Source organism: Chenopodium quinoa, unplaced genomic scaffold (assembly GCF_001683475.1).
Source record: "Chenopodium quinoa cultivar QQ74 unplaced genomic scaffold, ASM168347v1, whole genome shotgun sequence".
NCBI classification, from domain to species: Eukaryota; Viridiplantae; Streptophyta; class Magnoliopsida; order Caryophyllales; family Amaranthaceae; genus Chenopodium; species Chenopodium quinoa.
Genome location: NW_018745188.1, coordinates 732,751 through 759,795, shown reverse-complemented (window position 1 = coordinate 759,795; position 27,045 = coordinate 732,751). Strand labels below are relative to the sequence as shown.

The 27,045-nt window shown below is 40.9% G+C and overlaps 1 protein-coding gene across 1 annotated transcript; it reads right to left on the bottom strand.

Moving 5' to 3' along the window:
• Positions 1-16,882: 16,882 nt before the first annotated feature.
• Positions 16,883-20,236, bottom strand: LOC110710917 (seed biotin-containing protein SBP65-like). The gene is made up of 3 exons (XM_021889257.1): positions 19,283-20,236; positions 17,849-18,659; positions 16,883-17,765 (listed from the first exon to the last, which is right to left on the bottom strand). Exons 1-3 carry the CDS (start codon positions 20,119-20,121, stop codon positions 17,490-17,492), a joined length of 1,926 nt encoding a protein of 641 aa, XP_021744949.1. The 5' UTR covers positions 20,122-20,236; the 3' UTR covers positions 16,883-17,489.
• Positions 20,237-27,045: the final 6,809 nt, after the last annotated feature.

Here is a 27,045-nt window from a genome sequence, read left to right as displayed (position 1 = left end):
TGAACCCACATCACATTAGCTTACCCAGCCTAAAGAGTCATCATCTTTGACTCTTCACACATATATTTCCATCACCATAACCTTTGCAGCTTCACCTTAGTATCACTTTCACACACTTCTTTCACACATACATATCCATAACGTCTTTCCCTTAGGAACCCTTTATCATGAAATCTTGTTTCCCTACCGCTCATGCTTCATCATCTTTCAAGACAACATTCATCAGAAGAAACGTTGTATACTTACTTAGCTTCTTGACCTGAGCTATGTTCATTGTTTCATGCATCACATAATGTGCTGAGTAACATTTCTATATCAATGATTTGTAATAATACAAAGCATATCGTTCTTAGCTCCTTGACCTAAGCGACGTTCTTAATCACTTCATCTATATACGTGCTTAGCTTCCAGACCTAAGTGACGTTCAAGATCGCTTTTTTACACCATATATGATGCTTTGCTCCATGACTTAAGTTCATTCATCTATCGTGTCACATGATGTAAATGTCCTTAGCCTCCTGGCCTAAGAACATGCATCATGCATACATAATTTTCAGGAGAAGAAATTAAATCCATACGAGTCATTTCGTCTTGCTCAACAAGGAAGTTCAAAACTTCTTCCCTTTTTTATCATGACTTTTATTTTAGGGAAGTTTTAAAACAAAACCTCATTTTTCATGTCTTTCTTTTTCGGGAGAAAGTCAGTACCCTCCACTCATGACAAAAATGACGGAAAATTTTTGCTTTTGCATTTTTAATTGCTTGTGTCAGTGCACACACTCACTCAATACACACATAATCACAAGTCATACTCATGTCATGTCATGTCGTGTCAAGTCAGTTGGTCAAGTCAATCATAGTCTATACGAGTCCCCTGGCAAATTTTATTTTGCAGGTCTCAATTACAGCCCACGTCTGGGGACAAGCAGACCATTTACAGCCCACGTCCGGGGACAAGCGGACCATCTACAGCCCACGTCCGGGGACAAGCGGACGGACAAGCGGACCATGTACAACCGACGTCCGGGGACAAGCGGACCATCTACAACCCACGTTCGGGGACAAGCGAACCAACTACAACCCACGTTCGGGGACAATCGAACCACCATCATTTCACGGCGCAAGGTTCTCGATACACAGAAACTTGCAATCTCATCATTTATCGACTTTCCTCAAGCATGGAAAGTATTATCCGGTGGATTTCTTCAATTCAAAGAAAACCGCCAAATTCAGTTTTGAAAACGATAGTCAAAGTGGGGGCTTCTGTAGACACCTAAAAATGTCTCCCTAAAACCAAACCCGATGATGAACAACCTTTCACCGTCACTATTGGTCGGGTTTAATATTTAATCCCGAGAGTGCTTACAAAATCGTATTTGATTAAATTTGTATTTTTGAATAGTCCATGGATTAGTCTTGATGTTTGGTAAATGCATAGTTTTAATTTCAGCCCAAACTTATTATTTAATTTTGGCCCAAACCTTTTTTTGTATTTTTTTGTTTTATTATTGATTTTTAGCCCAAACCTTTTATTTATTTGATTTGCTTATTTTCTTATTTTAGCCCAAATAATAATAAATCAAAAAAGGCCCGAAATTATCAATCGGCACTTATAATGCTGAACGAAATTAGGGTTAAAAATGTTTTAAGACGGAAAAGCGGACTGAAAATTCCCGCGCCACGGCAGGAGTCCACCGTGTCACTGGAATCTTTCCCGTCTGACGGTGGGATTTCCCGTGACACGGGAAACCTGCTGTAACACGGGAATTTTCGTGTCCTTTCCGCATAAACCCTTAACGCGTTTTCTTCCCCGTTTACTAAATATATCTCGCGTCACACAAAAATTGCACCGTGTCACGGGAATGTTTCCCGTCTGATGGTGGGAATTCCCGTGTCACGGTACACAGTGCCGTGTCCCGGTATACTTTTTTAGGGTTTTATCATTTTAGGGTTCCGTGTGTTCCCTCAGCACATTTTTTCTACAAATAGCCCCTCATATCTGATGTACGGGGCATAAATTAATTCTCTAGTTTTTTCTCTCTTCTATGCTCTCGCCTATACACTAGCCTACCCTTTTTTCTTTCAAAATTCCTTCTTCAAGCACTCCAAGGAGTCCGTACTTTACTCGTGGTTCCGTCCTTAAACCAAGGCGTGAAAGGTAGAAATGTTTGAGGGTTTGGCCCCAAATCAACTCTACTTAATTTAATTTAATTTAATTATTGTTCTATTATTATTTCCTTGAAGTTACTAACTCGTTTATTATTTTGTAGTTGCAAGCAAACAAAATCAAAGTAAGAATTGTGTTCCTTTTATTTCTATTATTTTTCTAACGATTTTGTATTGTTAGAATTATTGTTAAATTTCTTCCAATATTGATGTTATTCTATTGTTTTGAATGATCACCATATTGCATGTTTAAAGGGAATAAGTAATTGAAAACCATGCCTAATAAGATAATTTGGACAACCGGTTGAGGTTCCTTTTTAATCTTGTTGTTTTAATCAAGTGATCACAAATATTTTAGAATTATGTGTTGCATTAATATTCAACCAATTTAGCTAAATAATAGTTTGGAGAAAATTTAATCACTGTTTGTATGCCTTTGAGATCGCAGGAATGCTTTTCACTATAAGAATCGAGTAGAGGCCAATACGGGCGAATGTGACTCCATGACTCACTTCGTACCATCATCCCCGATCCTCCTTTCATGGTTCCGAACCATATGGAGTTAGTAATCTCATGGATTATGAATGGGGTGTAACCTTCACGGGTCAATCATTGACCCTTTATCGTGGTTGCCTTTTATGATCCGTGAACGGTTTACAAGTTCCTTAAAAACTTGTTGGCCGCTCCCTACTTTCCTTGTCCCTAATCGTATTAGATCAATTTCCACTTCCTATGAGTGCCAAGCATATTCAGAACATGCTTTTAACGTAGGCGCACTTCGAACAACGCCTACAGTTATACCTTTCACGCCTTGGTTTAAGGACGGTACCTCGGGTTAAGTATGAACTCCTTGGAGTGCTTGAAGGAAGGAATAGTGAAAGAATGGGGAGGCTAGTATTTAGGCTAAAGAGGGAGAAGAGAATTATTTGATGATAAATCTTGTTGATCATTGAAAAATTGGAGATATAACCTCTATTTATAGAGAAAAAAGAAGGGTCGAAAAAACAAGATAAGATCCGAATTAAATCGGAATAAAACTCGATAGACTGCAGTTTTTGCAGTTTTTGTTTTTATCATATCTTTTGATCCAAAAATTAGAATAAGATGAATAAGATATCGTTGGAAAGCTCTAGAAGTCTACTTTCTAACCCAATTAAAATCAGATTAAAATATTTTATATAATATAAGATATAACCGAAATAGTGAGACGGTGTCAATTTTGGATAGAGTTTGACATTTTATTCATATCTTTTCCGTTATGGCTCGGAATTGATATTATAATATATCATTGAAAAGATAATTTCAAGGGCTATCCAACGTATAAAATTTGGATAAAAAATATGAGTCACGAAAATAATATCTGTCTATCTTTGAATGTATTTCAATTCGAATAAAATTAGGACTTTAAAAAAAAGGTGTTTTATTCAATTTCAAACTCTTTAATCTTATCTTTTCAAAAAGGATAATTAGGATCTTTTAGAAACTTATAGAAGTTACTAATTAATCTTAATTGGTTTAGGAATTGGATTAAATCATTTGCACCCTCCACGTGATCATTGGGTTGTAGGTAAGGTGGGCTTAGGTTCATTTTGGGCTCAGTTTAATATTTTGGCCATAACTTATTCGTTATAACTCGGATTTGGGCTTATAATATATCGTTAAAAATATCTTTTAAATCCCCATCCAACTATTCAATCATTGGACCCATATTATGGACCAAAATAAATTGGATTAAAAGTTTTTATAAAAAGGACACGAAATGAATTATTTTTGGTTTAAAGGCACGAAAAGAGGAAAATAAGTTATGGTTTGGGAAAATGGGCTTAACACTCGGCTTTGTCCGTTTCTCCTCATGAGGCCGGCCGTTCGCCTGGGACTGAGGAGTCTAGAGTGGACAGAGATGAGTAGTCTCCCTCATGGAGTGGGTCCATTTCTAGTGCATACCAACTCACCTCCAACTATTCTTCTCTGTCCCTGCAGTCGAACATGGCAAGAACCATGCAGACGCATGATCGTCACGCGGCCAGAAATCCAGACGGCTGTCTGGTAAACCCTAGGGTCCCTTATGACCCAAATAGTACCGATATTGAGACGGGGTCTACTACCCGGACAACCGCCTCCATGCGCACTCGATCATCATTCGGCCGTGGAGGTTACTTCTTCCTTCGAGGAGTGCCAAAGAACTCAAGGCGTTTCTGTTGTGGTGGGAACGTCCAGGCGAACTCCGGAACTAATTTTCCCCCAATATGCCAACTCGGTCATGGATGGCGCCGAGTTGCTATCTCGTGAAGGACCTCCTTCCTCTTCTCAAGCGGACACTAATTTGTCCGTCCGAACTCCTTCTCAACTCTATCTCCAATATAGCACGTCGGATAGACCTAGGACTGGGATAGCAATTAATGATCCGTCTGACCTGCCTCCTTGTGGTGCCTCTCTTTCTGGAAATCAGGTGGCCACTTCTAAAGACAGGGGCAAGAGACCCTTAATCCCCGAGGTCTTTCCCTCAACCAGAGGCGCCCATAGCTCTAGGGGCCGTAGTTCGGCCGAGGCAGCAAATCTGAACAGAGTGCTATCCTCTGAGTTTGGGAGTGCTCCTAACCAAGTAGGAGAGGAAGAAGTTGAGAAGGCGGCCGAGGATGAGACGGCCGTGGGTGAGACGGCGGCCGAGGAGGTCGTCGCCAATATTGATAACTTCAAAGATCCGTACGCCTGTACGGTGGGTAGCACGGCCTTGTGCTACCTAAATGACAGGTTTGAAACGTACAAGGCATTCCTCCATCTTGGGGAGGGATTTGAGATCCAGCCTCCAAGGAAGTCACATGTTGTGGCCGCCTGAGAGGAAGAGAGGCCGCGCCAAAGGGCCTTCAGCGTCTGTAGGGGAGCCTTGGACGTTGGACTGCGCTTCCCTCTCCACCTTTTCGTTCGCACTATTTTGGACGAGTATGACATCGCTCTCTTCCAGCTGATACCGAACAGCTGGTTGAACATATTTGGGTATTTGGTGACGTGCATCTGCAAAGGCTTCAAGCCGGACTTTACGGTCTTCTGTGAGATGCACTCGATGACCAAGCTGGACGCAGACATAGATGACTGGCTCATTATGAGCTCGAACAGAGACTACATGGTGGTAGTTGACCGCGTCTCCAAATGGCGTGATTGGAAGCATCGATTCTACCGCATCAAAGCTAAAGATGTTGAGTTCAATTTGCGGATGAATCGGTTTAACGCCAAGCCGATTTAGCTTGGATTCGGGGATCTGAAGCCTGATAATCCACCCGTCCACCCCATCCAAGAGCATCAGCTTTAATAGTTTAAAGTCAAAAGAGTGAAGAAGGACGGAAAAATTGAGCGCGTTCCGAGTAACTAGGTCCCTCTATCTAGTTGGCTTCGGGACCCTACGTTCATGTCAGCCTACAGCCTGTACAAGAACTTGCCCCAAGGTGGACGGTTAGACACATGTTTTTTGTTCGCGTATAGTTTTTCCAGTTGAAAAATTTTCTAACACTTCTTCTCTTTTTATTTTTATAGTTGAGGCGTTCAAGATGCTGGATCCGGAACAAAAGGGGGAGGTGAACATGTCAGACATCGACTTGGCTCGCTACATAGCTCGTCAAAAGTTGTACGAGCAAACTAAGGAGGTAAAAACATCTCTTTCCTCCTTCATATCTCCTTTTCGTCCGTGTAAGAGTGTTGGGAGGAACATACTTTCTGACATCACGCAGACGTATCTTTTCGTCCGTGTTGGGATGTTGGGAAAGCCCTCCTTTCTGAATTCTCACGGACATAGTTTTGTGTGCGTGTTGGCATGATGGAAGGGACCTACTTCCCAGCTCCACACGGACAATGATGTATTACTTTTCTTGTATTTTTATTAACTTTTAAATGTTCTTTTCAGCTACCAACTCCAACCCCAAGGGCCAAACGAAATTAGTTGTCCCCGGCTGCAAAAACTGACAAGGACGGGAAGGCGTCCAAGCATAGGAAGACGGTCGCTTCTAAGACAACTTCCACAACCACGGCCAAGACTACGTCGTGGACTGCTTCAAAGAAGTCCAAAGGAGATCAACCCCAGCTGGGTGATAGCGGGGCCTCCAAGTCCGTGGATCCGGCCGCCGCGCTAGTCCATGATAAGTCCGAGAAATCGGACGATGGGGGTAAGTCGACCCCTAAAAAATCGACCGGGCTCGAAGTGACTCCGCCAGTACAAAAAGTCCAGAAATCTGATTGGCTTGAGGCCACTCAGTCGGCCGGCGACCAGCCTAGCCGGATAGGAGAGGAGGGTGACGAGCCTGCGCTGCCCCCTCCATTCACCTTCTACCCTTTGACTCCTCCCAGCTTCTCAGACGGTTAGTCTAAATAACCTTTTGCACAAAATTTAACTTTGCACACAAGTCTTTTTACTAAATCTTACACCTTTGCACGGTCGTTTACAGACATTGCGGAGGAGATGAATATGAAGCTACCCGGCTAGTCTCTAACTGGCGCAGACAGGAAGGCCATGCGGGAAGCCATGGCCAGGGCCGTCCCCCAAGCGTAACGAGACAAGCTGGGGGGGATCATTGAGGGCTACCTCGGCCCTATGAAAAACTGTAGCGCCGAGGTAACTTATCACCACTTCGCTGATTTCATACTTAGAATGTTTTCTCTTTTGTTGTACAGACTTCATTCGCTCCTTTTCGCAGCTCTTTCTTCGCCTTAATGCCTTCCTCAAATGGAAGGAAAAAGAAAATGACCGGCTAAAGAATTCTTGGATAGAGGTCCGCAAAGCTTAGGATGCCGTCACTAGGACGACCGCGGTCCAAAGGGTCCATCTGGACGCTCAGATCTCCGTGCTATTTGATAAGGTGGCGCGGCAAACAGAAGACCTGGTCAAATTGGGCAAATATCTCGAACAGGAGACTTTGGCCAGGGAGACCATGCGAGAAGAGAAGGACATGGCCGTCTTGGAGGGGGAGCGATGGAAGGCGGGCTTTGAGGACTCTAAGAAGTAGAAGGGGGACTTAGCCTTGGCGCATACAAATCTTCAGACGACCTTAGGGGATGCAGACACTCTAAGGACCGAGGTTGAAACCTTAAAGAAGTCCGTTTCGACTAAACTAAAAAGCTAAAAGCACCTCGGCCGCCCAGCGCTGAAGACATTGTCCGCATTGAGCATAATGCCAAAAAGCGGATAAATGACTACTTCTTCGATGCGTTCGAGCTGATGGTGGACGACGCGGGCGACGTCACCTATTATCAGGAACGCTTCACCAAGCGTCTTGAGTACGTCTGCCTCAGGGAAGAGGCTAAAAAGGCCGGCCAACCTTCTCATGAACTTGTGGTCAATTCCCCTGAGTCCGGAGAGGACGAGGAGCAAGCTGAGAATGAGGAGGAGGAGAAAGCGGACGATGCCGATGAGAAGCCGAAGGAAGAGGCTTCTGTCATTGCTCCGCCGATAGGGATCAATCGTCCATGGAGGAGCTTGCCAAGGATGATAATCCGGCTAGGTAGAGCTCAAGTACTCCCACCGCAGCTGCCAAGCTTCACCATCTTTGTTTTCAAGCCTTAGCTTATTTTCTTCTATTTTTACTGAACAATTTTTTTTGGGTGCCACCTATTTTGAGCGGTTTTGTAAAATATTATGTCGCCTTCTGAGCGGTTTTATTTTAATGCTGATTTTTCCGCTTTTTGAGCGGTTTTTATATATGTTTTTTACTTAGCAATTTCTCCCAACTTTTCATACTTTGATGCTTTCGTGCGAGTCTAGGGGTATGCCCCTTTATTCGGCGTTCGCCTAGTCCATATTCTGATTGGTTTGATTGACTTGGTAGTATTTATGCCTTAGAGGGTATGACTACTTAGCAAGTTAATCAAATCATAGTAATGATTGCCCTTGGAATAGGCGATACGCCGAATCAACAGATTATTTGGCCGTTTAATTGGATTTTTGTGAGTCGTCCGTTGAAACTATCACTCACACATACTCAAGAAATTTCAAGTATTATCTCAACTTAAAATTTCTAAGTTTGGCTGGGCTAGAATGCCTAGGTATGCCCTTGCCCCAATTGGGGTAACTTTGGATACCTTACCTTTACTGTCCGTTTAAATAAGGGACGGACGTATACCTGTGACTTAAAGTCAAGTCAGTTTTTTTTTTTTAATTTTATTTTTTATTTTTTTAATTGCCCTAGCGATCGGGTTACTATAATGCAGGCAATTTCGTAACCTTGCTCACTTCAGCAATCTTGTATAGCCTTTATAGGCTGGTTTGCTCTGTTGCAAGCAACTTAGTTACAGGTTTCACTCGGCGTTTCAGCTCAAACCATGAAAGGCAAATAAGCATAAGTAAAATAGTGAAATAAGATAACAATGTTTGACTTTTCATTAACTTGTCAAAATTACTTTGTTGTGGCCGTACGACTCTAATTACATTGCTCGCTCAATAGACCTAGCTGTATATACAACTTTTTGGCTAAGTACTAAGAAAAGAGTTAAACATAATATTTTTTTCAGATTATCAGTGTTCCACGTTCGTGGAATTTGGCGGCCATCTATGGTTTCAAGACGGTACGTGCCATCTCTAACTTCTTCCCTGATTCGGTAAGACCCTTCCCAAATTGGGGTCAATTTTCCATCCTCATTGGCTCGGCCAATAGCTTCCATTTTTCTGAGCACAAGATCCCCTATCTTCAGCGGACGCTTAGAAACTCGGCGATTATATACCCTTGTCATCCTTAAATGACAAATTCCGTGTCTGAGCGCCGCATTGCCCCTGATTTCAGGAAGAAAGTCCAGGGCGGTCTTCATGGCCTCCCAATTGGCCGATTCATCATATAACATTACCCACATAGTGGGCTCGTATATCTCGATTGAAAGAAATGCTTCAGCCCCATAGACCAAAAAGAATGGAGTTTCCCCTGTGGAACTTTTTGCTGTTGTCCGTATGGACCATATTACATTAACAAACTCATCGGCCCATAGGCCGCTCGCTTTTTCAAGCTTGCTCTTGATTCCAATTGAGATCAACTTGTTGTACGCTTCAACTTGGCTGTTAGCTTGTGGTTAGCCGACTAAAGTAAAACAATGAGTTATGCCCTGGTCTCCTAACCATTCCTTGAGTTGGCGCGTTTCGAACTGAGGTCCATTGTCGAACACCATTGCCTTATGTACTCCGCATCGAGTTATTATACTCTTCCATATGAAGGCTGACACATCCGTCCACTTAATGCCCCGGACGTCCTCGGCTTCGACCCATTTGGTGAAATAATCCACGGCCACTAGCACATAACGTCTTTGGCCGGACGCTGGAGTATACGACCCTAGAATGTCCATACCCCATTTTCCTAAGGGGAGGGGACTGCTTATGGCCGATAAGCTGTTAGCCGACCGATGGATTAAGGTTGCAAACTTCTAGCACTTGTCACATTTTTTTCACCATTTTCATGGCGTCCGACTTTAAGCTCTGCCAATAGTACCCCAAATGGGTGGCTTTTTCTGCCAAGGCTCGTCCTCCAATATGGGAACCACAATGCCCCTGATGGAGGTCATCCAACACATCATACCCCCTCTCTGGGGTAACACACTTAAGATAGGGCTTCACAAAAGCCTTCTTGAATAACTCCCCATTCTTCATCTCGAACCAGGCCGCTCTCCTCTTCATTAGCCAACTCTCTTTAGGATCGTCCTGAAGAATTCCATCCCTTAAGTAGGAAATAATTCCGTCCATCCAGGTTGAACTTCTATCTATGATCTGAACAGGCCCGAAATCAATACTCCGCCTCTCTTTTACTTCCCAAAATACTGATCTAGGAGTGTCACATCATGCCGAGGAAGCTAACTTGGAGAGCGCGTCCGCTTGATGATTTTCTAAACGAGGAACTTGTCGTAAAGAAAAATATTCTAGGACCTCGACCTCTTCCTTAACCATCTGCATGTATTTCATCATGGTCGGCTCCCTTGCTTCGAAGCCACCATTGACTTGGTTGACTATTAACAGAGAGTCCGAGCAAACTTCAACTTTGGTTGCCCCGGCCGCCTTACACATTCTAAGGCCGGCCAACAAGGCTTCATACTCAGCTTCATTGTTTGACGCTTGGAACTAAAATCTCATTGCATATTCAAACTTATCTCCTTCAGGAGACTGACATATGATACCAGCGCCAGACCCGGTAGCTGCTGCACTACCATCCATGATCACTTTCCAGATCTGGTCTCCGACCAGCTGAAGATCTGGCCGAGTCATCTCAGCCAAAAATTCCGTAAAGGCTTGCCCCTTGATTGCTTTTCTTGGTTCGAACGTAATGTCAAAGCCTCTTAGCTCAAAGGCCCATTTCAGCATACGACCACTGCCTCTAAGGCTGTAAATGGCTTCTTCAGAGGTTGGTCTGTGTAGACCACAATTGAATGTGCTAAGAAGTACGGCCACGGCTTCTTTGATGCCATATACAATGCTAGGCAAAATTTTTTAACAGGCGGGTACTTAAGCTCAGCGTTGTGAAGCACATGACTGATAAAATAGACTGGGATCTTGTGGCCGTCCCTTTCAGCAAGCAGGATAGCACTTAGAGAGTGTTCGGAGATAGCGAGATAGATGAATTACTTCTCATTCTTGAGTGGGATGACGAGCCGAGGCAATGTGTGCAGATGGCTTTTTAGCTATACGAGCGCTTCCTCGGTCTCTTCTGTCCGCTCAAACATGGCTTTCTTCTTGATGGTTTGAAAGAAATAACGGCACTTATCTCCTGACCTTGACAGAAATCTACCAAGTGCTGTTAAACAGCCGGTCAGGCTTTGCACTTCTTGATCGTCCTTGGTGACTTCATGTCCGGGACTGCTTGAATTTTTTTAGGGTTGGCCTCAATTCCACGTTGATCAATCAAAAATCCGAGAAATTAACCGGACTCAACACCAAAGACACATTTGTTTTGATTTAACATCATCTTATGCCGCCTGAGTTCGGTAAAACTTTCTCTCAGATCCTTTAGATGGTCAGCCGACTCTTTCGACTTGACAATCATGTCATCGATGTACGCCTCCATATTTCGGCCGAGATGATCTCTAAAGATTGTATTAACAAGTCGCTGAAAGGTAGCAGGGGCATTCTTGAGGCAGAATGGCATAACCTTGTAACAGTACAACCCCTGCTCAGTTACGAACGTTGTTTTCTCTTGATATTCTTCCCATAGGGGAATTTGATGGAATCCGGAGTATGCGTCCATGAAACTCATCAGGGCATGCCCGGCTGTCAAATCAACCAGGCGCTCGATTTTGGGAAAGGGAAAGCTATCCTTAGGGCATGCCTTGTTCAGATATGTGTAATCCACACACATTCTCAAAGTTCCATTTGGCTTTTTCACGAGAACTACATTAGCTACCCAGTCTGGGTAATAACATTGCAGAATGAAACCGGCGTCCAGTAGCTTCTTCACCTCCGCCACGACCGCCTGATTCCTTTCCTCTCCATGATTTCTCTTCTTCTGTCGGACAGGTTTTACCAATGGATTCACGGCCAGCTTATGCACGGCCAGGTCAGGACTTATTCCTGGCATCTCACCAACTTTGAATGCAAATACATATTTGAATTCTCTCAGCAACTGAACTAACTCATCCCCAAGCATACCCAAAGATATAGTGCCTACACTAACCATCCGACCTGGTTAATCGGGGTCCAGCACTATATCTTGGTGACTGCTGGCAGGCTGGGGCCTTAACTCTTCTGGCCGGCCGACAGTCATTAGCTGCTATGCTTGATCTATCTTGGCCGCCTTGTGCTTCTGGCCGACCTGGTATGCTGGGAGTGAGGTTCCTTCTTTTTTTGGCTCGGACGGTTTTGGTCCGCGTGCAGTAGGCTTAACGGCCAACTAATTACATTCCTTAGCCATTTTCTGACTTCCTTGGATCGTTCCAATTGTGTCGTCCGTCCTCTTGAACTTTAGCAGCATTAGATGAGGTACAATAACTGCCTTAGCTGCATTCAGCGTTGGACGGCCGAGTATGACGTTATATCTAGTCAGTTCTTTTACCACCAGGAAGCGGATAACCATATCTCTTCCTTCCCCCTTTTGCCCAAAGCGGACGGGTAGGTATTTTCGCCCAACTGGGTGGATAACATTCCCCCCCAAATCTTACCAAAGGGTGAGTGATGTCTTGAAGAGCATCCTCTGGGAAGCTTAGATTCTTCAGGGCGGCCAAGCTGATGATGTCAGCCGAGCTGCCCGTATCAATCAATATTCGTCCGACCTTCAAGTTTGCTATTTTCATAATGAATACCATATAGGATCGTTGTGTAGGGCTTAGACCTCCCCCGGTCAGCCTCACTGATGGTTACTTTAGGAAAGGTTTTGGCCTTTACGGCATCCGTTTGCATTACCTTTCCCAAATTCCAGGCGTCTTGATTGATCCATTTCTTGGTTGGGCCGCTTGAGGCGAAACCTCCTAATATCACGACCACAAAGCCTGAATCAGTGCTATTCCCATCATCTTCCTTGTTTATGTTCTTATCATTTTTTTGTTTCTTTTCGGACATGTTGTCTGTCCGTGCGTAGGTGAACTTGGACTTCATCACATAAGAGTTCAGCATGCCCTTCTCGGCTAGCTTGTCCAACAATCTCTTCAAATTGATGCAATCGTTCGTGTCATGTCCCACATCCTTGTGGTAATGATAGTACTTGATCTTGTTCCTATACTGAGTCGGGCCTCTCAGCGGCTGGGGCTTTTCAAACTCAAACTTGTCTTTGATTTCCATCAGGATGGAGTAACAATCCTTCTTGAACTCATAATGGGGCTCGTACGTCTTGACCTTCTTGGATTTCTGCTGCTGGCCGTCGGCCACCCAGACTTCTTTTCTTTTGTTTCTTTCCTTCTTTCGGCCAGCCGAGTCTTGTTGAGAGGGGTGCTTCTCAGCCCCCTTGGTCGGCGCTTCTGATTTTGTGAGCGAACAAAAATCCACCGCCTTAGTGTAGGCTTCAGCTTTCCGCAAAACACCTGCGTATGACCGAATCTTTTTTCTTACCAAATCAAACTTAAAACTGTTTTGGGTGTTTTTGTCCCTTAGGAGAGTTACAACACGAAGACTGATCCGCTGTGAGCTGCACCTGCAAAACAGAGACACCGGTTGGGTGGTGCTCCGCCTCCGACGCACAAGTTAGTAAATTGAAACGGAATAGAGAGAACGGAAATCTAGGTGGGTATCTGCTCGGATTCCAAGCTCAGGTCTTTCTGTGATGTAAGAGAATAAGTGTGTAATAAATGATTCAATCTGTCCCCAAAATGGGGAAATATCTCCCTGTTTATAGGGTCTTTGGGAAAAGTGCCCCTACCTAGGTCACTTGATCTAGATTTTAGTGGGCTGCGCCGCTTTACGACGCTCCTACGAGTTTGGGCCTTTGAAAGCCGCCATTTCAGAAACATATCTGAGGGCGCCAAGTGTCAAGAGGACGTTGAGCCACATGGGCCATCCTGAGCTCGACACGTGGCAACCTCTCATTGGTCCACGTGTCAAGAGGATGTTTGGCCACATGAGCCATTCTGAGCTAGACACGTGGCGAACTCTCATTGGTCCACGTGTCTTGGGTAAAAATACCCTAAACAAAAACCATTATGCCTTAATCTCCTGAGAAATTCAGAGTATGCCATGTTGTCCGGAAGATTATGAATTTGGGCCTTTTCTTGGTTAAATCTTTGGACGTACGAGCGTAATCCTTCATTTTTTCATTGCACAATTGTTGCCAAGTTGAGACTTGTTTTTCTTGGTGGAATGTTGTAAGAGAAATTCCCTACAAACAACAAACTGAGGGTGGTAAAACAATTAATGCACCCGGCCAGAAGGCTATTGAACCAATCCTGCGCCACTCCTTTTAAGGTGGTCGGGAATCATTTGCACCATGTAGCATCATCTACACTTTGCAAGTACATCAAATTCCTGTACGAAGTGATATGCTCCTCGGGGTTGCCCGTACCATCATAGGCACCCACGAGTACGCCCTTGACTTTTGCTGGTTCAGGTGATGTTAAGATATCTTGTGAAAACGGAGGCGGCTTATCTCCAAGGGTCATTAGGCGCATCTGCCAGTCAATTGGTTGTGGCTGCGCGGACGGTCCAGCCAGGTAGGGAGCCTGACAGTACGTCTGTCCGTATGGCCTATATTGTCCGAAGACTTGGCGACTCGGCTGCATCAAGCCATTGAAACCCTAGGGAGGTTGATATTGAAGTGATTGAACTGGAATAGGAGTTGGAGTGCGGACAACTTGACTTCTGCTAGAGATGGCCGTGTTGGTATGTTGGGAGTAAGAATGATTTGAGAAATCATCCGGCATTGTTGGAGTTGAGGTCGTGTCCGAGTAAGCGGCACGTTCCCGCTGCTTATGCCGAAGCTAATCCCTTGCATCCTTCCACCGTCTAGACGACTCAGGCTCTTCTCTTCGAGGCTGCCTACTCCTCCCCCCATCCGACTGGGTTTTTGCCAATAGATCAGAGAAATTTGTCCGTGGTACCCTTGGGGACCTTCTAGTCGGCCTACGAAATGGGGTTTTCCCAGCGTCTGTTGCATTATTCGCTTTGTTTTGAGCTTTCTTTGGAGATCTCTCCCCCTCCCTCCTGGGAGGCTGCCTAGAGGTAGAGGCTTTGTTGCTCTCAAACTCCTTCCGGAGTTTGTTGAGCGCGACCTTCTAAGAGGTTGCAGTAACAGGAGGGTCATCGGCCTCTTGAAATGAGGCGGTTAGCGGATCGCTGGTAAGGATTGTAGGGATTATATCCACTACATGGTCGTCCTCGCCTGGACGAGGGCCGGGATTAGGTGTCTGACCATCTATTGTCATAACAGACGAGTATCCCCACAGACGGCGCCAAATGTTTCGGGTATTTTTTGATCTCCTCAGATACTGGTATCACTCTTCAGGCAATGAGACACGGACACCTGCAAAACAACGAATATTCCTTTACCGGAATAGTTGCCTCCAACGATCAAGTTAGAGATCGGGAAACGGAAAGTTTAGAGAGAGAAAGTAGAGAGAAATTGGAGCTCTTTAATGCTCTTTTTTAGGTTATGTCAGCATCCATCCCTCCCATCATAAATGATTAGGGTATTTATAGGGGTGGGAGTGTGTGCCCCTTTAGGGTTTGTACCTTAAAATTCCGTGACATGATTGGCAATGCAATCAGAGAATGCCACGTGTCGTATGGAGGCGCCGCTTTGCGGCTTTCAATGACTTTCCTCGGGATTTGGACCCTGATGTAATAAGGGCCCTTTCTCTTGCTGATTTCAGGTGCTCTTTAGGGCATTTGACACGCGTCATCTTCCTGTAAGGACACGTGTCTCCCTTTGACTGGGCTACGTGTCACTACGGGATTGAACCACTTTTTTGGGATTATTTTTACCCTAGACACTTGCAACAGTACCTCCTCCCCACCTTTGGCCAAATTTCAGTTAAGGCTAGATCAATACCCTATAAAGACGAAACAACCAATGTTATTAGCATCATAATCACAAAAGTTTACGATAATTTAATTAATGTAGGACCGTTAATGTAAAGGTAACTTCAACAATTGTTATGGTAACTAAAATTTCTTTATGGGTAACTTTTAATTTGTACTCCCTCCGTATTTTATTAGTTGCTCAATTTCTCATGGAGTTTTAAGAGGAATAATTAACACTATGTTTGTTTAAGGTAAAAATTACCCCAAATATGTGGACCAATACCATAGTGACACGTGGGCCAAACATAGGGCGACACGTGTCCCTATAGGAATATGACATGTATGCAAACCCTACGAAGAGCACCTGAAAAAGAGAGAAAAGAGTCTCCTTATATCAGGAGGCCCAAATCCTGAGAAAGTCGTAAAACGGCGCCCTTATCAGGATACGTGTCCTAACCTGATTGCGCCGCCAATCAGAGCACGTCATTCTAGGTTAACAACCCTAAAAGGGCACAATTCTCCACCCTTTTAAATACCCCAATCATTTATGGTGGGAGGGGTGGATTGTGACAATAACATTCAATAGAGTATTAAAATAGCTCCAACTTCTCTCTACTTTCTCTCTATTGCCTTTTCGTTTTTCGATCCGATTACTAACTTGATTGTCGCAGGCGTATATTCTGGCAACGGAATCTTCGTTCTTTGCAGGTGGCTGGTCTGTCGATCCAGAGAGCGACTAGTATCCCAGGGGTAATCACAAAAATACCCGAAAAAACGTTCAATCAAATTATGGTAATCTTATAGTTTTATATACGTTTATTTATTGTTGAAAATCACTATTTTTATAATTTAAAATTTTCATAATTGGAAAGTACATATTTGTATAAATGTAATCTAATAAAATCTCATTTTATCAAATTGGTGAATAATTCTAGTCAAACTTTTATCAAATTAAAAATCTGATCAAATCAAATTATAAAACTTAAACCAGGTGGAACATAGCCTATTTGCTACTTTTGGCATTGGAACAGATTGAAAGCCAGTATAAATTCAAGTACACGATGAGTACTAATTATGTATATAATCAACCAAGCACTTTAAAATCATGGAATTATGGAAATTAATCCAATTTAGTAGAGTAACCAAATGGGCTCTAATTGCTTTGGATGATACATCGCTAGAGATTATCATCGGAGTATACAAACCATTGGGTCAGTCTTGCAAGTCTTGATCGATAAGGATGACTTTTGTTATAAACTTGAAACACTTTTGTTATAACTTTTTTTTTTTTTTTTTTTTTTTTTCTTTTTTGAAAGAACTCTTGTCGTAGCTTATTTTAATTTTGTAAGCATAAAGTATAACTTTTTTTTTGAACGGCCTTCCTTTTCAACATCAAGTACAAACCTTTTGGTTATTGGACTATATTCAAGAAGAAGAACGAGATTTGGCTAACGTTTGGATTGATACCTTGTGAGAATAGGATTTTCACAATGCTAATTTTGAACAAAAAATATTGACTTTTATTTTATCTAACATGATAAACTTGTATTCCATAATTCCATTTTCTAATATATAGTTTATTCACCATACTACTAGGTAACACTATATAACTTCACACATTATCCTGATTAACAAAAGTAACTAACCCAAAAAAAAACCCAAAACCAGACTTCTTACAAAAGACTTGCATTATAAATTACTACAAACTTATTCAGTATTTCTTTCTATCTTGATGCTCCAGCTTCTTCTCCTTGACTTCAGTTTGCTGCCCTGTTGCTGGCCCGGCTCCGGCAACAAGATTGGTAGTGTGCTGTGCAATCTCAACTATAGTTTCGCCTATTGCACCGAGCACTTCTTCACCTTTCTCTGTAATTATCTCGCCTCCTTCTCCCACTTTAGATGCTCCGTCCTTGACCGTCTCCTTGGCTTCCTAGAACATTTCTGTGACTCCGCTACCAGGTGAAGATCCCATCACTCCTCTTCCTATGCCCTTCACCTTCTCTGCGCCTTTTTGGATCATACTGGTAACTCCTCCACCTCCGGTAGCTCCTCCACTTCTGGTAACTCCCTCGGTTTCCTGGTACATTTCGGTGCCTCCACCACGAGGTGTAGATCCCATCGCTCCTCTTCCCATGTCCTTCACCTTCTCTGTTCCTTTTTGGATCATACCGGTTACTCCTTCACCAGACGAAGGTTGATTCTCTCCCTGCATATAAGATTTTGTGATGTATATTAATACAAGTAATTTATATAGCAATAATCAAACTAGTACATTAGTAAGACAAGTACCGCATCAAAGTATATATGCTTCTCTTCTTTGTATATTTTGGCCTCAGTCTTCTTCCTAGCAGTGTAGTCCGCGAGTTTTTCACCAGTGCCCACAGCCATATCTTTTGCCATAACTACTGGCTTCTCAGCCAATTCAGTCGCCTTATGTGCAGCACTTGCTACCACGTCCTTCGCTTTCCCAACCACCCCGCCTGCCATCTTCGTAGCCTCTACTGCAGCCTCTGTAGTGTAATGTGCAGCTCCCCACCCAGCAACTACAGCCTGATCCTTCACCTCTTCGGCTACCTTCCCTGCATAACCAGCAGCAGTTTTACCAGTTTGCAATGCAACATCCTTTGCAGCCACCGCCTTTTCTCCCACGTAACCAGCAACAGTTTTCGTGGTTCCAACTGTGGTATCTTTGGCTTGTACAGCCTTTTCCCCTGTGTATTCCATGGACTTTTGGCCTGCAGTCATGGCTGCATCTTTAGCTTGTACCGCCTTTTCTCCAGTGTATTCCATGGTCTTTTGGCCAGCAGTCATGGCTGCATCTTTAGCTTGTGCCGCCTTTTCCCCAGTGTATTCCATGGACTTTTGGCCTGCAGCTATTGCTGCATCTTTAGCTTGTCTTGCTTTCTCTGCAGCTGTCTGAACCACTGGACGAGTGCTCTCTGATACGTATTGGGTTGTTACCCCAACTCCTGCACGGGCTTTTTCTTGAGCCTTGGATCCTAATTCAGCCGTTTTTGTCGCAGCTGCCCCTAATCCATGTTTTGCTGCTTCTTTGGCTTCCCAAGCTGCATTTGCTGCATCTTCCTTTGCTTTCCCATACCTTTTTTAGCATTATAAAAACTAACATGTCAAACCATTAATGCATCTTGTAGTAAACATACTATGAGACATGCTACAATGTTGTACTTATCTTATGTTTCGATGGAGTTTGTAACTTCCTTAGCTATGTACAACTAAGTTATCAGTAGTTTAGTACCTTATGCACTCAATAAAAGTCAGACAGCTTCAAATATTACAAAATTTAAGAACTGTATTCTAATATTCTGAAGTCAAGCTAATATGTTAGACTATACATACCAATCCTCTAAAAATTATTTGTTTTCTGATAACATGTTTATAACATGTTCGACCACAAATAGTTGTAATGTAGTACAATTTCTGTGGTTAGAAACACTAATATATTAATAATGCAATGTTAAAGGGTACAACATTAACATAATTAACATAAAGTCATTTATCATACACAGTCCGTACTTCTTTATCTACTTAATAGAAAACAAACATTATACTAGATATAGCGTGGCCAATGTGTGCAGATATTCAAATTAATTAATTTCTAAACATTAGAATTGAATCAATAACAAAATATTTCCTACAACTACATGATCCAAATTCAGCAGTTCAAAAAAATTGATAATACATGTAAATGTATGAGAATAATACCTTTCTTGAGCTGCTTGAACAGCATCAATAGAGTTCTGTTGAGCAGTCTGCCTATGTTTGGAAATCTCTTCCAAAGACTCTGTCTCTTGCTTCAGTTTTTCATCATACTTTCTTCCTGTCACAGCTTTTTCTTGCACTCCTCTTCCCCTTTCCATTCCCATATCTTCTTTCATCTCAAACTTCCCCACCGAAGTCGGCCCTTTCGCCGATCCATGGCTCGTATCCCTTCCCGCCGCTACACCATGACTCGTTTCCCTTCCCCCCGCCTGCCATCCCACACCATGGCTCGTATCCCTTCCTCCCGCCTGCTTCGACACACTGTGGCTCGTATCCCTCCCCACCGCCTGCTTCGACACACCATGGCTCGTATCCCTGCGAGCCTGCTCCTGATTAGATGATCCTCTCTGCTGCTGAACACCACTTCCAAACTCTAGTCCACCAACTCTATTAGTAAGCGACTCAAACTCAGTACTCTCAATGTCTCTCATCTGCTGCTGACGAGACTGTGTCAGCCCACCTCCACCGCCTCCGGTTTGAGCCTGGCCCATACCAATGTGAGTAGTCCCACTCTCTCTCATGTGCTGCTGCGGCTGAGTATAACCTCCACCTCCTCCTCCGCCACCGGCATGGCCAACACCAATGACAACCGTAGTACTCCCTCCTTTACCAGCACTCCTTCTTTCCGCTTCCACAGTCGCAGCTGCCGCGACTGCGGAGTCAGTAGCCTTATGAGCTAGCTCCTCAAACTGAGTAGCTCGTTTAGGCACAAGGTTTTGCTCAACTTGTAACTTTCTCTCTTGTGTTGTGTTATCTCTTCTCTGCTGCTGTTGTGAAGCCATTGTTGTTTTTCAGTGTTACTTCTTTTGCACTTTTAATATAAACTGTCTTTAATTTTTATTTTGTGTATTGAATTTTGTTCTAGAGATCACAAAATCAAAAGGGTCTTAAAATGTACATATATAAGAGGTAGACTTAGAACTAAAATATAAATTAATTAATGACATTGTTCGGTTGATATATGGTTGGTCGGTTTAAGAGGATGAACATGAAGAGTGGTAAGATGACATGTGGTGAAAAAGGAGGAATGTGAAGAGGTGACTAAGCAGGATAGAATGGTAAACATGTGTCACAAAGAGTGTTTGGATCAAGTTAAGAAAGAGGTGTGGCAAAGTTTACTTAGAGAAGTAGATATGGTGGTGTGTTTTTAATGCCACGAGTGCGTTTATGCGGTGCATGATGGTGTAACACATGTCGTTCGTATTTCTTAGTGGATGGTTAAAGAATTGAAGAGAAGGTTTTCGTTATATTATGATCCAAATTGGGTGAGGACTGGAGGGATGGTTAGTCCCTCCATCTCCTCTAGCTGTGACTTGAGCCTTTCTCTTGTAATAGACAGAGGACCCTTCATATCTTCTTGTGTAGTTTAAGAGTTGTTTATTTTACTTCTTTTATTGCATAACTAGTTTAAGATCCTTACCATGTACAATAAATCTAATTTTTTAAGAAAATTAATTATATCCAACAAATAAAATTTGTTAAAACAAACAAATCATATACTTCATCCGTTCTTTTATTATTGCACCACTTGCCTTTTTAGGAATTTTCACAAATATTGCACCATTTCCTCTTTGGAAAAAAAATTATTTGTGTTCACATTACAAATACCCAACATACCCTTGCCTTTTCACACTTACTTTTTAGTTTATCATTATGTCACATGGGTAATTTGTATTTTCACCTTTCTCTCTCTTATTTTTTCCACTACCAAAATATTTGTACCCAACCCTATAATGCAATAACAAAAAAACGGAGGAAGTATATAGGAATTATAATGTCATAATATATATAAATAGGCAAAGCAACAAATTATCTAAAAAATGAATTTTTTTAGTCTACCCGAACTTGAGAATTTTCAGACAGGGCTTGATCAAGTCTAGTGGTCATATTAGTGAATACTTATTTATAAATGCAATTTTAATAAACATTAAAATTAATCAAACACAAACTAAAATCTCCACTAAAATTATTAGCAAAAATGCCAACATATACAAAATTACAAATAATATATCACCTTTATATTTAAAAAAAATCATTTGTTAAACACAATATTTATTCTATAGCAAGATATTAGTTTGTGATAATATGTACGTATAGTAGTAAAATTTCATAAACAATATTGTAATTAACTTGAATATATAGTTATATCGAATTGAAATAAAATATTAGCTAGAGGTATTTAAGAAAATAAAAATTTAATTGATGTTTTAAAGTAATTTCTTTAACATCTATTATATAAATCAATTTATTATAATTTTTTTGGCAAAATATAATAATACTTCATTTAAAATATAGTTAAAAGGAGTTGAATTTTTTTTTTTTAAAAGAAGTTGAAATTTATATACTCCCTCCGCTTCATGTTACTTGCAACAAAGGACATGTTTGTAGAGACCGAGGTAAAAGATTGAAAGTAGATTAATTAAGGTGAGGGGTATAGTATTAGGAGAGATAAATTGGTGGGAAAAGTAGTGGTCCCATATTTAGCTTTACCACCCATGTGGGAGGAATCTTTTTTACTGGGAAATATCCCACCGTAACTATGCTTCCCACGAAAGGGAATGTGAGTTTTTGGAGGGTAAATTTTTCCCTCCCTTATTTTTACATGTAATTTCAAAAAATTTTCCAAATTCACAAAAATTCAAAAGTTTTCATAATTTCTAGTCAAAATGACTCCTTTATAGGGTCTCCCCTTGAAATGAACCCATTTTTTTTGTTCATTTTCAAACACAATACCTGGGTGGGGGGGGGGGGAATTCAAAGAGTATCCAAAAAAAACCAACACAATATTTCTTCAAAAGATACAAGCAGCCCTAGTAAATTACATTTCCCTACAATTAGTTGTTAATAATCCTAATTTCTAAGTGCTCTGTTAGAACCAGCAGCTCCATTGAAGACCGCAAAAAAAAAACCTACAGCCGCCATTTCACTACCTTCACCTGCTCTGCAAAAAAAAAAAAAAAAAAAAAAAAAAAAGGGACTCATGGAATTCTTTGAATCTGATTTTTTTGGAATGCATCGACTGTATGAAGAGGAACAACAACATTTGGATTATTACAGCATGGGACTTCATGATGAAACATACCATGATGAATCAGACATAGCAAACCAGCAAGTACAAAATGAAAATTCAGATATTGGTTATGATGCAGATGATGATGATGCACAAACAGATGATGGTGATACAGGGGAAGAACAAAAGGATGGGACTCCACAAGAACAACAAGGTCATAGAAGGGACAACAGAGAAATGTCACTAGATGAAAAGAGGCAACTTGTTGATGAAATCTTGGTGAACATGGAGGGGGAGTCACTGCCTTTTGGATTTTTATCCAAGTTGACCAAGAAACACAAAGTTCAGAGAACCACAACAACAAGATGGTTCTAGGTAATTAAGAAACACTTAGGGGAGGGGATTGTTATTGATGTTAGGACCAAAAAACTTGGCAAAACAGGCCCCAAACCCAAAGTCCATTCAGATGAGTGGTTGGTCTTTGTCCCATTGTATAAAAGGTCAACTGAAAGGAGCTATGTTGCTGCCCTTCATGTGTCTTCCTCAGTTTTTATAGGTTAAAATAAAGGTAGGCTTAGAACACACACTTCAACCAATCACGCTGCCCTAACAGACAATCACAAAATTTCTAGATTGAAGTGGGTTCTAAGCTTTGTGAACCCTATTCCAGCTATAGGGGACCCTACATTTAGAGACATGCAGTACACAATGCACATAGATGAGAAATGGTTCTACTTGAACCTAGAAACCAGAACCTTTTATCTTCTACCAAATGAACAAGATCCATACAGAGCACAACAATCTAAGAGATTTAAACTTAAGGCTATGTTCATGGGTATGGTAGGGAAACCACTATATGATAACAACAAGAACCTTTTGCATGATGGGAAGTATGGGTTGTTCCCTTTTGTCAAGTATAAATTAGCAAAGAAAAAAAGCAAGAATAGAGACAAGGGAACACTAGAAACAAAGGCAGTCCAGTGTGTTAACAAGGATACTATAAGGGACATGCTCCTCAATCATGTTATTCCAACTATACATGAGAAATGCCCCCCCCAATTACCAAAGGATATCATCATTTAATGGGACAATGCTAGGCCTCATCAAGTACCTAAAGATGCAGAATTTAAAGCAGCATGTGAAGCATATGGGTTCAATATCCAGTTTGTGTATCAACCAACACAAATTCTAGACTTAAATGTGTTAGATTTAGACTTGTTTAAGGTGATACAGTCAATTCAATATCAATCATTCCCTACAAACATTGATGAATTACTTCAAAAAGTGAAAGAAGCATGGGAGGAATTTGATCCAACAGTGAACAAGTATACATGGATTACCCTACAGTCTGTCATGCTTGAAATTCTAGCAAGGAAGGGTAACAACAAATTCTCCCCCCCCCCAATCATGAAAAAAAGACACTTGGACAGGCTAGGCCTACTTCCAGACTTGCTACAGGTAGACAAGGAGCTTTTAAACATAGTGGTATAATATTTGGACACAATAGAAGTGGAAACAACAAATAGCAACCATCATGAAGAAGACAACATGGAGGTGGATACAGACTAGGCAAACTTGGAACAATGAAGATGCTTTTGGGACTTTTAGACTGCCACATATAACCATAGTACCCTAAACTCTGTTTTTTGTTTTATTTTAAGTGTTGGTTATGTGTATTTTGGTAAATAATTAGTCCTTCAATCATGTATTAGGACTCAAAAGACTATTGTCCTAACTTTTGTAAGTAAAACAATTTTTTGAATGAATGAAAAAATTAAAGTAGTCCATCAGACATGGTTATTTGTCACTCAAAGCAATCTTGACAGTGGGTAACTCAACAATAACTTCAAAAAGAAGTCACTAGAGCATCCACAATGAACAATGAGCTATTAGTTGAGTCCCTTCATCATTTCAAGGTAAGTGTAAGTGATGCATTACATGTTTTTGGACTCAATGCATCTAAGGGGCCTATTTGTGGACTCATATGCCAATACACATACATACACATATCAGGCAACAACAAGAACACCCACTCAGTTCAACAGTCCCCAGGTAGCCCATATAGACAACAATCCACCCTAAATCAGTCCAGCTAATTAAGGTAAGAACCAACACAACCAACTAAGGTAAGAACCAATACAGCCAACTAAGGTAAGAACTAACACAGCCAACAAAGGCAACAAAGGTAAGAACCAACATAACCAACACAGCCAAGTAAAGTATTAACCAATAAAGCCAACACAACCAACTAAGGTGAGACTATCCAGACTCAGATCCGGTGTCTGGAACCCCAGCATCAGGTACAACGACAACAGAAACATCATCTCCGGCAGGTTTTTCAACAAGAAGAGCGACGACGATAGGTTGTGGGTCCAAATCTTCAATGGCGTAAGGTGAAGCGGGCCTTTTAGATCCAGAAGCAGCCACTAGTTTCTCCTCCTCGTCGCTGGAGAACTCAGCCAATTTAGCACCGATGATCCTCCTATGCGCAATTATGGAAGCGCGGGTGGTTTCATCACACTAGTACCCCGACGGGGGATGTAGGTCGTAGCAAAAGAAGGACGAGGATTCGACCTTTTAGTAGCAGCAGAAAGGGACTCGTACTTCATCATCTAAGGAAGCCATTTTTAGTGAGAGGCTGATACAGAGAGAGAAGAATACGAAGAAATGAGGAGAGAGAAAGGAGAAAACTTAGTAGAAGGAGAGAGAGAGAGAGAGAGAGCGTTGGGAGAGAGAAAGAGAGATAGAGAGATTAGGGGTATATGAAGAACTAGGGTTGAGTGTGAGTTCTGGAAGTTTCTAACCCATAATTTAATTCATCCAACCACATTCATCTTAAATTGAATGCTGATTCATTGAATGAAGGTAGTTGGGAAATTGTAATTTTAAAAATAATTTGGGTAAATATGGTGGGAATGGTTAAGAAAACTAAAGTTAGGTTAATTCTCCTAAATTTAGATTAAGAGTAATAAGATGGAGTTATAAAAAAAAGTAAGGGTAAATATGTCAATTTGTAGGAAAAAACCTACTTAATAAGGGAAAAAAGAAGAAGTTGTTGCAAGTAATGTGAAGCACCCATTTAAGGAAAGTGTTGCGAGTAATCCGAAGCGGAGGAAGTATATATAGAATAATTATGAACACCCAATAAAAATAGATATATAGTTTTCATAAAGATAATAGAAAAGATTTGAAATGATATTATTATAGAATCAAATATTAACAAAAATAAAAAAAAGGTTAAAAAGGGAAGGGGAGTTTTGGAGGAAAAAAAACAGCACCAGGATGTGACACGTATCACTTCTGGTGTCTGTTTTAGTATTAAGTTATTGATTGTACCAAATCGAGCTCGCGCAAAATGCTCAATTTAAAATTTACAACCATGAAGTTCCAAAGTGTAACAATTCCTCAAACCAAACTGCCTTAGTTATGCCAACGAGTCCTACAAGAAGCAATGGGACAGTAGCGGCACGATAATATCTCAATTAAACCCAAATATCCACTGTGTGAAGGCCGTGCGATGCACGACTTTATTTTTATTATTATTTAATATTTGTATTTTTTGTATCTTATTATATAATATTAATAATAATAATCCAAAATAGATAAACTCATAAATTAAAAGACATTTATTATTAATATCATTGATAAAATATTGCAATTAACTTTTTATTAATAAGATATTAACAAAAAAAAAACAATCATAAAAAAAAATAATTTGTGAGGTTCAAAGAGAGTTTCTCTCTCCTACACCTCTATGCTGAGTACTCTATTCTTTTTTTGTACTACGCATTTCTAGTTTACCCAATTATATAGTGTGTAGAGTATATTGTTTTTTTTTTTTGTAATTCTGTTACATATTTCTTGTGCCTCCGATCAATAACGGTGACATTTTTTTTTCCATCTGCAAACTTAGTTGTATCTTTATTTACAATTGTATTTTCACTTTGTGAATCCATGAAGCTTGGGCCTCCGACTATGAAAAAAAACAAGTAATATTTTTTTAATGTCTTTTGCGGTTAATTGGTCGTGCATGTATTGTGAATTGAATTAAGGCCTATTTATAAGAAAATACAATATATCATATCTTCACTACATAAATTTTATCATTCTTTGTAATCTAATCCTTTTTAATTGTTATCCATATCATTTTTTTTCAGCTTTGCTTTTTGAAAATCATACTACGTGTTATATACGTGATTTTGGATATTAGGGTTAACAATAAGCTAATCATAAGGATGAATATATAACAATAACAAATCATAAGCTAATTAAATCAATTCATATTTTTTTCCTAATTTAGTTTTATTATTATTCAAATTGTAATCATTATAAATTCCTAACAGTCCAAATAATAATGATAAGGATTAATTTTTTAAGGTATATATATATATATATATATATATATATATATATATATATATATATATATATATATATATATATATATATATTAGATTTAATCCATTTATATTTTGTGCGGTCTTTAAAATGCTTGTTTGACCATCAATATTTTTTATTACATTTTAACAAAAACTCATTAAAATTTGATATTATAAACTTACACATCGAGACGGATCTACCAATATATCCAATGGCGAAGCTAGGATGGTATTTCTACCTGGAGGACGACAATCTAACATCACATAATTTGACAAAAATAATTTTAAAAAGGAAATTTAAATACATAGGTAATTTA

Bases quoted from the DNA above. Each gene is read 5' to 3' on its own strand.
- LOC110710917 (XM_021889257.1), bottom strand. From the start codon at position 20,121: ATGGCTTCACAACAGCAGCAGAGAAGAGATAACACAACACAAGAGAGA. The intron at 18,660-19,282 runs GTATTATTCTCA...ATGCTAAAAAAG, and splicing joins GTTCAAGCAGCTCAAGAAAG to GTATGGGAAAGCAAAGGAAG. The intron at 17,766-17,848 runs GTACTTGTCTTA...TCTTATATGCAG, and splicing joins AGCATATATACTTTGATGCG to GGAGAGAATCAACCTTCGTC.